At 39.6% G+C, this 15177-nt stretch overlaps 1 protein-coding gene across 5 annotated transcripts in view; it reads right to left on the bottom strand.

Moving 5' to 3' along the window:
- Positions 1 to 15177, bottom strand: part of ADAM12 (ADAM metallopeptidase domain 12) — a 177999-nt gene that overhangs the window by 51967 nt on the left and 110855 nt on the right. For all 5 annotated transcript variants that reach the window (XM_053388910.1, XM_053388914.1, XM_053388911.1 and 2 more), the window contains 5 exons: positions 10880 to 10945; positions 9036 to 9107; positions 7531 to 7700; positions 6799 to 6883; positions 1778 to 1926 (listed from right to left, as the gene is read on the bottom strand). In XM_053388910.1, the coding sequence (XP_053244885.1) occupies positions 1778 to 1926; positions 6799 to 6883; positions 7531 to 7700; positions 9036 to 9107; positions 10880 to 10945 (542 nt within the window). The remainder of the gene's footprint in view (positions 1 to 1777; positions 1927 to 6798; positions 6884 to 7530; positions 7701 to 9035; positions 9108 to 10879; positions 10946 to 15177) is intronic.

Raw genomic sequence — 15177 nt, 5'->3', positions numbered from 1 at the left:
TGAGAAGGCTAAGAGCTGGATGAATAGGATAGAAAAGCAATAGCCCAAGGTAAAATGAAGCAGAAGATGGGCTAGCACTGATCCCAAATACACAGATATATGCCTTGGATCCTAGGGAGAAGAGAGGATGAAACATTTCATACCATCAAATACACCATAGACCCAAAGTGTAACCTAATTTAAACAGTGTTAGAAATATTCCATTTGACCAGCTGGATGAGCAATTCCAAGAGTAATGAGAAAACCCATTGAAAAGAGTCACTAATGTCTGTGGATCTTAAAAGTTCTGCATGTACACTAGGGGGTTGCTTGACCTGGAGGAAGGAAGACATTTCTGAAGCTCCTTTAGCTTGCACATTCCTGTCATTTCTGAAGATTTATTATTCGGGAAAGAATTTGATCATGTATTATTTGAATGTTCAGATACATCTATACGCTGATGATTAAACATTTGTTCATCTATTTATAACATTTGTACAGGGTGAAGACACCTCTCCCCCCCCTCCCAGTATGTACAAGAAGTGCAAATGCAACTTGAAATGCTGTGGGGACAGGGGGATGGCCTCACTGCATTTTAAGATACTAAGGTGTACATACTTGTCCTCCTCTTGTCCCACTGCTTCCTCCCCTTGGGAAAACTGCTCTTTAGTGCTCCATCAGAACAAATGGCAATTCGGGTTTTCCTTGGATTGCTATTTGTTCCTATTTATTGCTGAAGAGCAGGTTTTCCCTCGGAAAGGAGCAAGGCAAGGGGAAAAGCAATCGGGCCCGTGCCTAGAAAGTGTGGGTCAAGCAGAAAACTGCTGAGCCCTGTACTTTCTAGGCACAGCACAAGCGCAAGTCTGGGTGACCCCTTAGTCACATCACTAAAACTCTTGTTTTGAACAGAAAGCATGAAGGCATCCTCAAACTTCAAAAGCTGAAGTTAAAAAAAAGAAAAGAGAAGAGAAAACCTTCCTTTCATGACTAACATGCTTCAGTAGTTCTTTATAGCATTTACTTCTGAGATACCGTGCACCTCCACCTAGCAAATTGCATACTAAATTGATCTCACTTGTCATAACTCTATCAGCTGTGAAAGATGGCTAGGAATGAAGAATGCACTGGGTAACAATTGCATTTTTGGACTGAGGCAACTTTAGTGAGACCCCAGCCAATTGAGATGAAAGAAAGCACATCAGACATCACAGAAACAAAGATTGTCTTCAGTTTATATTGAAAGCTCTTGGTATTAATGCAGTTCTGCAGCAGGAAACACAGATAAACAAGCACCAAACCTGCTCCCCTATTTGCTATGGTTTATTTCTTATGACCTCCCCTGCTTTTTCTCCCATACTAGGGGAAAACAACAACAATAATACACGTTAATTGCTTTGCACATTTTCTTTTAATAACAAAGAGGGGGAATTAAAGCTATCCTCTAGGGATTAAAGTTTCCCTCACAACAACATAATTTGTCACAGATTATGGAGAAGGGTCTGTGATAAAGTCTAATTGGCATAAACAGGATGTAAACCTTTGCTTAAAATGCTTCCTGGAATAAAAACAAAGGACTGTATCCAACTAAATAGCACAAACTATTTTGGCTGAGGAAAAGAAATTCCTCAGCCTCTTGTCTTACAGCAAGCTCCCTAAATATGTTCTGGGTCTGCCCTGCCCCAACCTTCCAGAACAGATTTTGGGGTGGAGAAGAGAGCGAGAGGAAAGTTATATTGCACCCACAGTTCTAGCTACCTTTTTTCCTCCCAAACAAAGCTTGTTCAGTACTTGCACTTACCCTGTTGAAGGGTGCATGATGCAGCCTCCTTTGTCAGCAGATGCTTTGCAGTTGCAACCCCTTTCCAGTGTATCATGGTTCATCCCAAAATTATGACCCAACTCATGTGCCAGAGTTACTGCTGCTCCCAGAGGGCTGTCAGAATGGTCCTTAAAACAAAACAAAAAATAGAGAGAGATAAGAGTAAAGCATTTTATTAAAAAGGATGAAATAATATAGTCTAACACAGTGATAAATGACCAAGCTAATTAGTTATTAATTGTTATAGATGTGGCACATGGCAAGAGTAATTACACTGTTATTACGGTAAATAAACAACACCACCAAGATCCTGCCCATTTGCCTTATTCTTCCATGCAGACAGCAGTGAGAAGTTGCTTGAAAATGCAGTCATCTGGAGGCAGTGCCACAGGGAAAGTTGTTTATGTGCCAGTAGGCCCCGACATAGTTTTGTAAGCGCTAGGTCTAGCAATACAAATCCTGAACACATCAGGATTGTACTGGCATCGCTGAAAGCTCCTTTACACAAATAGCTTGCAACATGGAGCTTTCTCTGCACAGTTGGGTTTCAGGCGGTCCACTCAAACTGCTGCTTTTGTGTATGAACTGGACCACATGTCTGGAAAGACCCATACGGTGACTTGTGAGGTCTAGCTACCTCCTTACCCCTACCTCAACCCTACTGCCCTGTGATAGAAGCTGGTATATGGACTCATCCATGGCCTGGTTCACACATGCATGCACATGATGAATGCAAGACCAAGTGATGACTTGAATGCTTGAATGGGCCATCTAAGACAGAAGTTTCATATTCATATTCTGCTTTTCAATGTTCAAGTGTCATTAAACAACTGCAGAGAAATGAACTGTTGTAAATGTACTTGTACATTTACATGAACTGATGTAAATGTACTTGTGAACCTAACTAATTTATCAAAAGGCGGAAGTGGCGCATCAGAAAATGGCTCATTCTACAAAATGGACAGTATGAAACATGTGCTCACTACACTACCAGCACATTAGTACAAATGACATGCAGTTTACAGGGCAAGCCCCGGAAGATCTGTGTTGTCAATAAAATTAATGGTGGTATTCATTTCTTTTTTTATGGACAAGAAATATTCTTGCAGAAACTATTTTCATTGACTGAAAGCTATTTTCGTTGACTGGCACAAACATTTAAAAACTTTTCTATACTGTTCTCTGTGGCATCCATCTATTCCTTTTGAAAAACTGACCTTCTTATAAAAGTTATCTAAAAAAGAAAAATGCATAAAACATGTAATATAAATGGCTGGTCTCCTGTTTATCAGTCAGTAAATGGAATTACTATGTTCATCTGCCTTTTCTAAAAGCACATATGAATTTATTCATCTAAAATCACTCTTCTTCATAACCTTTCAAGCACTCTGATGTGTACAGAGAGTAAAAGCTTAGAACTGTCTAAAAGCTTAATTAAAAAGTAAAATGAAACCCCCTAATAAATTATTGGCTTGGATTTCACAATTTTCTGTTTAAGGGGCTTCTGTTAATAGTATGAATAATTGAACTCTCTAGTGAATGAAAAATTGAAAGTACAATCAATTCATAAAAGGCATCACTCTCTGGAATCTGAATGCACTTTATCAAAAGTTGCATGTCATTTAGTACTTCTGAATACATTAGATTCATACCAAAATTTCACTCATTTTTTAGGAAGACACTAAGTGTTCCTGAAAAAACACACAACTGTAGCTTTTTTTATTTTTATTTTGATCATAAGTCACTTTGTTCTCCCCTCTGTTGCTTCTTGGGTACCATTTTTTTCTCCCAAACTGCATGATCCCAGTAAATCACGGATCATTTACTGAGTACGATGTGTTATAACAGTATTTATTCAATCAAAATTTGGCTATTGTAGCATTATCACTGAGATCAAGTGAAGTACCATAACTGTTATAGGAACAGGCTCCTGTTTTGAAGAAGCAGCTGGCTGATTCTTCTTGTATTCCTGCAGTGTGTGGATGATTTTATTGCACCTTGCAGTGCACCCAGTAGCAGTTCGCAGGCCAATGTTTCTCAATGCCATGCATTGCTGCTGGTAGTTGAGAGGGAGAGGTGAAGGGGCAAAACAGCTGGGAGCTCAGCATGGTGCTGGCACAAGAGCACTGGATTGGCTCTTCTACTGAACCTGTGCAACACTAAGCTCCCTGCCCCTCCCTCTCAGTAAACGGCAGCAAGTCTCGGTTTTGGTGTACTGACCCAAATTATTACCAGAAGAGAACTCTCTTTTGCAGGGAGAAGAATACTGAATGACATCCCCTTTCTCATTTCAGCTCAGGCATACCATATAAATAAATTTTGAAAGATGAGTTTCGATTTCATGAAACTTTCAATACCAAATACAAACTCTGCATTGTGGTATCGAAATTGTGTTATCAGTCCAGTTCTTCTTACCCCACTCCCCAAATTTCAAAAAAATGTTGAAACGCAATCTTGGCAATTACAGACAACTGCAGCGCAAAGAAAAACTAAAGTGGTAGCTAAACATTTTTAAATCCTTCTATATAGCACTGTTTTGCAAATAATAGTGTTTTAATGTCTAGAGTGAGTCATCTCCACTCCTATGAGCCCTGAATTACCAATGTATTTAATAAATACAGATATCATCAATCCTGACTCTACATATGTAGTTTTTTAGAAGTTCAATGAAAAAAAACCCAGTGTTGTAATTTGGATCAATTTGGCAGTGGGGGTGGGTAGAGAAAGAGGGAAGAAGAATTTGAAATGCTTGTACACAACTATTTTCTTTTTGTATACAGGGAAATGTTAAGTTTTCTCTTACTCCGGAAAAGGCAAACTGATCTCCAAACCATGTTTCATGCTTTCAGACACTTATTCTGTATTGTAAACATATTAATTCAACACAGTTATACAATAAATTAAAGCAAGCATACTCCCACAGATGGACCAGGGCAGCAAACGATAGGGCTTTAACATGTCAGCATTATTACCATGTAAAGAGGGAGAACTATTTGGTTCATTTTGAATATAATTTTACTAGTTATCTAGAGCAATTTCTTCAACACAGGAAATGCAATGTCACAGCAAAAGAGATTGCTTGAACACATTTTGAATTAAACAACTGAAAGCATTTACCCTGAGGATGAGAAAAATATGTGATACTAGAAGAAAACTGAGATTGATGTGTTTCTAATTTATTCTTTCCCCCCCCCCAAGCTCTTTCCAGTTGTCAAACATTTGAACAAACAGAGGGTAGCATTGGGGCAGGGGAAGTGGCAGTTTAAAACAGTGAGAAGGGGGTTCGGGAAGGCTCTGTTGTTGTTTACTTACTTACTTACTTACTTACTTACTTACTTACTTACCTTACTATACTGCCCTTCAGCCAAGGGTCACAGGGCAGTATACAATATGAAAACATGGGTTAGCTAAGGTGTTGTATCTATCTCTGCTATTTCTCCTTGTTGAAACCAATTTGCTTTCTTTAAAAAAAGCACCCCTCCGATATCCCTCCATCCCTGTTACTCAGACTTATGCCATTGCTCACTGCCCCCCTTTCAGTGTCCATATCTTCTTAGTGCACTTAAACTTCTCCCTTTTCTATTCCTCAGCTGCCTCATTTGAGACAGATAATGCATGCACAGCCCTCAATATCCCACAGTACATTCACACAATAGGTTTCCAGTGCTAATTAGCTGGAGAGAGAAATATAAGCATGCCTTGTGCCCAGATAAGTATCCTATAGCATTGGCCACTTTAGAACCACTGCTACATCTCACTCTAAAACTTAATCAAGATTAAGGTAAAGGACCCCTGACAGTTAAGTCCAGTCGCAGACGACTCTGGGGTTGCGGTGCTCATCTCACTCTAGACACTCTAGACGAGGGAGCCGGCGTTTGTCCACAGACTGTTTTTCCGGGTCAAGTGGCCAGCATGACTAAGTCGCTTCTGGCGAAACCAGAGCAGCACACGGAAACGCAGTTTACCTTCCCGACGGAGCCGTACCTATTTATCTACCGTAGATTCCAGCATATAAGACGACTTTTTAACCCTGGAAAAGAGGTTAAAAAGTTGGGGGGTCGTCTTATACGCCGGATATGGCTGCAGTGGACGGCAGACTCTGCTCTGCGCTGGGAGGAAGCTGCCCAGCAATGCTAAGCCGGCTTCACTGGACAGCTTCCTCCCGGCGCGGAGCCCGCCTCCCACTGCTGCTGCCCAGCGAAGCTGCCAAAGTGTATAAGATGACCCCCCAAATTGGCAGCTGCCAATTTGGGGGGTCGTCTTATACGCCCAGTCGCCTAATACGCCAGAATCTACGGTACTTGCACTTTTTGGGCGTGCTTTCGAACTTCTAGGTTGGCAGGAGCTGGGACCAAGCAACGGGAGCTCACCCCGTTGCGGGGATTTGAACCACCAATCTTCTGATCGGCAAGCCCAAGAGGCTCAGTGGTTTAGACCACAGCGCCACCCGCTGACCTTTAACTTTAGGCAACTTGAAATGCATGCACCTTACTTATTAAAAGTGACAAGTTCTAATAGAAGCTAAAATGAACACACAGACACACTGTGCTGGAAAGGCAACAAAAACATGAACATATTCTAAAGAGCTATGGTGATAACACAAAAGCTTTGTTATAGTTACTACCACCTGTTGTCTTTTGTCATCTGACTTATAATAAAAGCTATTACTGGTAAATTGAAAAATAAGCAATTAGGTAAGAGTGCTTATAATTATTTCTCTCTGGCCCATAGCAAAAATGCAGCATGCCTCATAAATAATTTTGGGAGAGTTTTCGTACAAAGCATAGAAATAAAAAGATAAATTACAAATTTGTATTTTTTTATTCTGTGAAGCTGTTTTGGTTTCGGTTCACTACTCTGAAAGGAGACAACAAAGAAAACATTAAATGGTGATATTTCATTACAAGGCTAAGTAGTGGCTTCTCTTTAATAAATTCTCATAATTTCTTGAAACAAGAATAACAATAAATAACAACAATAGAAAGGGACTTGGTACTTACCATAACAATACCTCCAGACTGCTCTGCAGTACACATGCTCATTATAGGTGCCATACCAATGGTAGTACCTTGGAAATAAGCTCCACTGACGGAAGAAAAGAAAGTGTGTGTTTTTTAAAAACCACATTCAACTTTAGAAGGCAGGCTTAGCCCACATTCAATGGTAACCTCTTTATTTTACTAAATATAATCCAAAACCAATAATAAGGGCTTTGCTGCTGTTTCTCAAGACTGCACAAGGTGAAAAATATCCAGTGACATGACTAGATGACATCCTATCTGCATCCATCTCTCTGTCAAAGGTCAGCATGAATACAAGAGACATTATTCACAAAATAAACAGCAAGCCTTCAAGGGCTCTAAGTTTTGAACTCCACAGCCTCCAGAAAAAAGCACCTGCTTGACACTGTGCGGTAAGGAAGTGAGATTCTTTGATACTATCACCACCACAGAGGAAGTCAGCAGAAGGATTGTCACCTGTGTTTGGTCACATTTATTATGACCCTTCTGTTATTTTGTTCTCTAGTAGGCCACACAGTCATTTTATCACCCTCAACTCCTCAGGAGCCCATACCAAGGAGCCACTGTGGCCCATCAACTGGAGTGAGGAAGTTTGGGAGCAATCTGGAGTGTGGGAACAGTCTGGAATTTCTAGAATTTTGTAACACTTTTTATTTTTTTTAGAGTAATAAACCTTTGCTCAGTGTGCAGTTCTTGCATCCATGGACGTACCTCACTAGTTGTGCATTGTCATGGGGTTTACGAGGTAGAAGTTTCAACTTTCGCCAGTCCAAAAACTCATGAAGGCTGGTGAAGGGGTCTTGGGTTATTGCGCACTTATCCATGTCATTCCAGACTTCCACTCCAACCAAGGCTATTCGTATATTTAGTGGCCTATAGAACTGATGAAACAGCCAAATTAACATGCTAGATTTTTATTTGTAATTTTATTTCAAATTAGAAAGTAGAATATGGCTGTATAAACAGCTTACACGATGGAGGCCTGGAATGGACAACATTTTACATGCAGTGAAGAAGGAAGTTAGATCATGCTCTCTGGTTGCACCTGTTCTGCTTCTAACACCCCAGGATGGTCAGCCATGGGTGAAACGTTTATATGTAGATGTATAAAATGCAATGAACTTATCTAACTTCATAGATAACAACTGGATTATAAGTGGGTCAGCGATTGCGCTGCAGGTCTATGTGAGTTGTACTTCAACAAAAATATGCCCTGAATCCCTGAAATAAGGATGGAACTCTCAACAGTGAGATTGCTTAGCCTAGCAGACATTTGAGATCTGACAGGTGACTTGTAGTTGTAAGCTTCTTCTCTATTGAAGTGTATCTAATTAATTAATAGTCATTATACAGGTGCCTCCCCACTTATGCGTGTTCCATTTGCACATGACTGCGTACACACGTGGTGCCGGGAAGTGATTAAATAATTCAATTCAACTCCGGAAATGGCGGGAGAGAGCAGGAGTGTCCTCCTTGGATCACAAGGAGACTCTCCCCAGAGTTCAATGAGGACATCAGTTCCAAAGAGACCAGAGGTGCACTGGGGCTTTGTATACGCTGCTCCGCCTCCTTGCCTTACAGTTGGTGTGCGGGGTTGCACAGCAGCAGCAGCTTACTCACGCATACTCCAGCACACATACTCCAGCCTCCTGCCAGCCACAGAACTTCAATTTTAGTTGTGGATATTTTTGAATATAGATTTCTTAGTATGGAGTGAAGAGAGAGCATCAGAGAGGGTGTCTAAAGGATGTTTAGAGATGCTCCCCACTTTATACAATTTTACTTATGTGGGGGGGAGGGCTGGAACGTGACTCATGCATAAGTGGGGAGTCACCTGTGTTTCCCCTTTCCACACACATTTTCTCAATGGGGAATGACTTCAGTAAGAGCAGGTTTGCTATTGTTAGAAAGTAGACTACTTCACAGCAACAGAAAGCATCATTGTCCTTTTAAAAAACTGTTGAATAGTGGAAAAGATGGACGAAGGACACAGCTCTGTTGGATTCACAGCTCTTTATTGCAGCAGTTAGAACAGCTCCTGGAATCAGACTGACTACAACCTAGCTAGCTGCTTTATATAATACTAATTAACTTGAAACAGTAACAACTCACAACTAGCTAACCAATCAGGAGTGACAGTTTTCAATCCTTCATTTACATACTGGTGGCCCTGAGTGAGAACTGCCACTAATCTTAATGCATAACACAAACGTTACCTTATCAACATAGTTGGCAATTTCTATCAGCCTCAGCTTCACTTTCTCCACGTCTTTGCCCTGTCTCTGAAACTACAAAAAGTAGTAACAAAGAACCATCAACATTTGTATTATACTCATTATTCTGCAGACATTATTTGCATTCTCCAAGAAGGCATTAACTGACATATGGGTTTTACATACAATATGGGCCCATAGTAAGCTCCTTTTGCCAACAGTAGAACCCACGTATGTGTTAAAACAAGCAAACATTGTGTGAAAGGGTGTGGTTTTTCAAACAACAAAAAAGGGCTTCTCATCCTGCTCCCACACAGCTGACTCACTGGGATCCATCTTATTGTGCAAAGAAAAAGGCTCTCATTTTAGCTGTCTCTCTGCCATAGGAAGAAAGCAATTCTGCTGTTTAAGCAGAGGTGTTGAAGAGGCAACGTCTGTCATTCTGAATGAGGGAAAATGCAAATTGGAAAACATTTCAATACGAGGTTTTTCATTTTTGGTTGCACTTCAGAAAGTTGAGATACTTTCAACCATCTGTCTTGTGTATTTGTTTTGAAGCTCTTTTGCAAATGCTCAGCAATTTATGCAGCCTTGCTTAATTCAGTAACCGGCAAACTGTATCTAAAGAACCTACACCACAGAATTGGTATTATTAATGCAAGCCAATCATAGTCTTAGTTCTGTTGGGTGAAAATTAAATAATGCAATGTAGCTCCAAGCATTCAAGAATTATGTTTCCTGAATCCATGCACATTTTATTAGTATGAATTAGCAAATTTAGGGATAGGGATTTCTCTCCCCCCCCCCCACTTCTTGCTTTGAGATACCTGCAAAGAGGCTTAACTATTTGTAACACCTTAGCATGCCTTGCAAATCAGTGTGGAGACTTGGCAGAAACTGGAATTCTTTACGTACTTTGTGGAAGTATAGCTATCCTTTGAAATTCACTTCTCTGAATTTTGTGATGCAGTTCGCTAACCCAAAAACGTAGATAAAAAGGATTTATTTTGGAAAAGTGTGCACAGATATGTACACATTTGTGAAAAGAACATCAAAAAATGCATTATGTTGGGGGAAAATTGGTTGAAAATGATGCAGATGGTTGGAGAAATGCAAACAAAAATACATACACTTTTTCATGCTGTACTTAACATTGAAAAAGGAGAGAATGTGATAAACTAAGATAGGCAGATTCGTTCATCTGTGTATGATACACATCAAACTTTGCAACCCTTGGATCGGGTTGCACCTTGTTTCACTTGGGTAGCTCACTGGTGCACTACTGTTCACTTAATGCAATATAATGTATATACAAAAGCCCACAAATATGGTTTCTAGGCTGTCAGCCGTGACTAGAAATTTAATGCTGACAGCCGGCAAAGATGACCATACCAAGCTCTATCTAGCCGAATGCTGCCTACTGTCATTGTCGCAGAGTCTCCATGGTTTCAGGCCATGGAGGAGATGTCAAGAACTGAACTTGGGACCTTATAGATGCAATGCCTGCATTCTTGCACTTAGCTATGCCCCCCCCCTTTTCTGGTAGAAACCACAGCACAATAAAAAAACCCAAAACCCAACACTTTTAAAACATGTAGGCAGAGAGTGGAACACTGCATTTACCGTTAATAGGTTAGTCCACCACACTAATTTAAAGAAGTATTTTCATTTTATCAGTTTTTTTAATATCATAGATATAAATGAAGCGACAATATGAGGAAAGTGAAGTATTTATCTGATTCCTTCTCTCAAAGAAAATGAATTTCCAAGGCATATCATTCCACTAGTTTTATACAACCCCCTTGCAAATATATTTCTTCACATTTTTAACTTTAGAAGTTGTGTACCTCTCGATTATCAGCCACAATAATGAGTTCCACATACTTGGTAGATTTCAGGGCTTCCCTCTTGTGCTACCAAAACAAAGATATTTGTTTACTTATTTATCAGATTAGGGCAGATAAAAAGCAGCCAGTTAAAAACATAATTAAACTAAAATACAAGTTAAAACACAGAGCAAAGAGATCAGATTAATGCTATTAGTAATCCAAGGACACCTAGGTCTCTAGATATCTATTTCTATAACAGTGTTATAAATATGTTATAAAACAATTTAAATATCACTAACAGTATTTACTTAATTTGCGTGTGTGTGTGTGTGTGTGTGTGTAAAAAAACTATGGCTAAACCATAGTTAGCAATAATGTCACAACCGACCAAGTTTTAGTACAGATGAGGTTCTTGGGTGGACTTCCATCTACGTACTGACCAGACCAGTCCCAGAGCTCCTTAGCTTCAACAAGGTTGTTGGACAATGTCCTGGGCCCACCATATTTCAATATTCCCATGCAATGTGATAAAAGTGCAACATTCTTCAATATTAGCATACAGTGTACAGTGGACTGGCATGATGGTCACTTCAGTCATAACACATTTTAAACACATGGATACACTTTGCCTCTCCTGTTGTTTGTATTCACATGTAAATTGCAAACATAATGAAGTTTACGCCATGGATCATCTAGTAAGGACCACCAACATAGATTTGCTTATTTTCATGCTATGTTCATACACATCTACAGGTACTAAAATTGAAATATAATTTTAAGGCAAGAAACTAAGGGGTCAGAAGCGATGCACACCTTAAACCAGGGGTAGGCAGATTTAGGATTATTAGATCTACGTTACTTTTTACTAAAACCCTGAGGTCCACTGACCTAAGCCTGGAGCAAAGATAGAACAATAGAAACAAACAATAGAATTTGAAGCCTAAGAACTGAATGGAGTTCATGGTTCTTCCACACAAAAATCCACTCTTGGTTACCCCAATAATACTTCATTTCAGTAATATAATTTAGGACGGTGTGTGTGTGTGTGTGTGTGTGTGTGTGTGTGTGTGTGTCATTTTGTAGCTGCTACCGTAAAATATTGGGAGTCTGAAATATTTGCTGAGATGGTGCAATCCATGTATCAGTAGATTCAATCTAACCTCCTGCACATCCCTCCTTTAAATAACTGAATCAAGAAATGCACAAACACATTACACATTCTTCATTGTACCCCAGAACAGGGTACTTGAACATGAAAAAATACACTGAGATTAAAAAATGATGGGTAGATCAGCCTTAGAACAGCGGGGAAGTATATATAATATAAATATACATAAGTAACTTTGTATTAATGTAGCATTTTTACATGTAACTGGTTTTTGGTTGTAATATTTGGTTTAAGTCGTCTGTTGTTGCTTCTGTTTTCTGCATAGCACTTAGAGATATTTTTAATATACTGATACAATAACCAAGGCAAAGTACAGTCGTACCTTGATTGTCAAACGGAATCCGTTCTGGAAGTCCGTTCGACTTCTGAAAATGTTCAGCAAGCAAGGCGCGGCTTCCGATTGGCTGCAGGAGCTACCTGCACTCAATCGGAAGCCACGGAAGACGTTTGGCTTCCAAAGAATGTTTGGAAACCGGAACACTCACGTTCGAGTCGCAAGGCGTTCAAGATCCAAGATACAACCATATTAAATGTTCTGACTCTACTAATAGGCAGTAACCTTTTTGTCTCTGAAGGGCTATATAGGGCAGTGGGAAGCGGAGGGTCATGTACCAGTAGGTTTGAGCAGCAATCTTTTTTCTGCTGCTCCACTGACTGCTAATCACTTGGTTAGTGGAGACGTATGGGTGGGGCACTCTGGGGTTTGGTGGACTGCACAGAGAATCACCGTGGGTCACAGGTTGCTCATATGTGGTGCCAGGATGCTCCATGCCAAGTAAGCTCGTCAGCACTATTTTCTAAGTTTGGCAAAAGTTTGGAGGGGGGCTGAAGCATCAAATTTGATCTAGCTGTCTTTGGCTTATCATATTAAATAGTTGTGGACTGTACAGAATCTAAGAAAATGGCTTCCAGTTTAATGAACTTTAACCCAAATCTAGAAATTTCAAATTCTAGATTCCTGAAAGAGACTGAAACAGTCTGAAGCTGGAGTTTCCAGCAGGATTTAATAAGGAAGTTTATTTGTTCATTGATGGAACACTCTTTGTGAAACAGTTCATTTATCAGTGTCGATGTCTTGCCAAAATATGAGCATGTGTGTCTCATGACAAGAGTACAAAATATACAGAAGCTCTTTCATTTTTAAATGTGAAATTCCTGAGTCTGCAATCTGTTGCAGTAATATTGGTCAGAATACTACTTTTGTGTGCCCATCAATCTACCACAAAGGGGGGGGGAGTGTATTTGGTGACTTTTGGAGTGGGGCAACTTAGCATTCCAAATGGAGAGGCCAAGGATTCTCTTGTAATATGGCAGAAGTGCTGCTTCAGGAGCCCATTGGAATGTTTTTCTGCTTTTAAAGTGACGAAGTTGGAATGATGCTAAATTTATGACATAGCATCACTCTCAGGAGTATTCTTGGGGGGGAAGGAAGCTGCCCTCATTGACCTCTCCTTCTACCTCTTCTTGTGCACAGGGCTTAGTTGATGATTTTCCCTTCTAATCAAGCCATTGTTTAGCAAGCCTTCCAAGCTAGTTCACTAAAGGTAGAAGACGTAAAATATTCCTGCTTGGCTGAAAAGGTTCACAGCACTGATATTTTGAGATACACTCAAGATTCATCTTCACAAACAGCACAAACAGCCAAATGAGCAGCATTTTCATGCTCCAAAGAATTTGAACTACCTCAAAATAAAAACAAATGGGACAAAAGAGCTCTTGGAGATATGATGTAAGCTCCTGAACTTCTTATGTCTGATTAACATTATTAATCTGCTCCATGACTTGTCTGGAGGATGCGTTTCTTAGACAGACCATTTGTTTCTAAAATACACCTAATTATCACTTCTCTCTGGTTGCACAGCACAGCTTTCATAGTGCAATCAACTCCTCATTCATCCAAGACCGTAATTTTTTTAAAACAACAACAACAACACAAACACAAAATAATTAAGCAAAATAACATATTTACAAACTATGTAAATGCAAAGGGGGAAAAAACATTTTAGAGTCCTTGTTTCACCACACATTATTTCACAGTCTCTGCAGGATTCTTTTTATTTAATCTAGTGTCAAAACAGATAAGCACGAACCCTAAAGTAGCTTCAGAGAAGCTTATTCCGTGGTGGCTGAAAGCACATGGAGATGTAATTGCTGGCAGTTCCAACCACATGTCTTTGCACGCTACCACATCCTGAGATTTCTGAGGAAAGCTGTGAGGAAAGGAACCTAATGCTGAGTTTTAAAAGTGGCTGAAATCTGTAAATGATCATCTCTTCATGTAATAAGATTTTAAAATGGCCACTACATACTTCCTGAAGTTCTATTTCCACCAGATCTGAAGCAAATAGGGATTATCATTTTAGGAAGAAAAAAACCACCACTTTTTCAAGTCTTTAAACAAGCTATGGAGTTTATCTGCAGCCTTGATGAAAATTGCCTTTGATTTGTTTTGTCTCATGTGTTAGGATTTATTCTGGAGTGAACTGCTCTGTTACAGTGAAGTCTGCTTGGAGAAAGTGCTTTTCATACAAAGGAGCTTAATAACTGGAAACAAAGGACGTGTGTGCAGATCAAATATCCCTATTAATGTGAATAGGAATGTGTTGTGAGCTCCATACAGGTATCTGAGTGCATCTTAGATATCTAGACCAGAACACATACTTGTCTGTTAACTTGATTCCCTGTAACTTATACAGTATATGTACAAGGCCAGAGATTTATTTATTTATTTATTTAAAAAACCCATTTAAATCCCTTTTAGATCATTTATCTTAAAGCTGAATTGAAACACTTTTGAAACATACCGGTACTTATCGAAAGATATTTGGAGAACTATATTAAAAATAAAATCCCCCATTTTAAACAGCAGCTATTTCCTTTTTATTAAGGTGACCGAATTACTGCATACAGTATTTGTATGTGGGGGAAACTTTTCCTCTTGGGAACATATTCAGTACAGAATCTATATGAATGGAACCTTAAGTATATAAGGCTGAATTCAGACTTCACCTTCACCAAATGGGAAAGGTTTTTTCTGCCTATGGAAGGGTACTGTTTAGCAGAGGGATCCCACTAACTGAGGGAACTTCAGCTGATTTTTCCACTCCCAATGCATACAACTGCACTACCTCTGTCTCCCAAACATCCA

Source organism: Podarcis raffonei, chromosome 5 (genome assembly GCF_027172205.1).
Source record: "Podarcis raffonei isolate rPodRaf1 chromosome 5, rPodRaf1.pri, whole genome shotgun sequence".
NCBI classification, from domain to species: Eukaryota; Metazoa; Chordata; class Lepidosauria; order Squamata; family Lacertidae; genus Podarcis; species Podarcis raffonei.
Note: the sequence above shows the minus strand (reverse complement) of the source record. Positions and strands in the feature narration are given on the sequence as shown.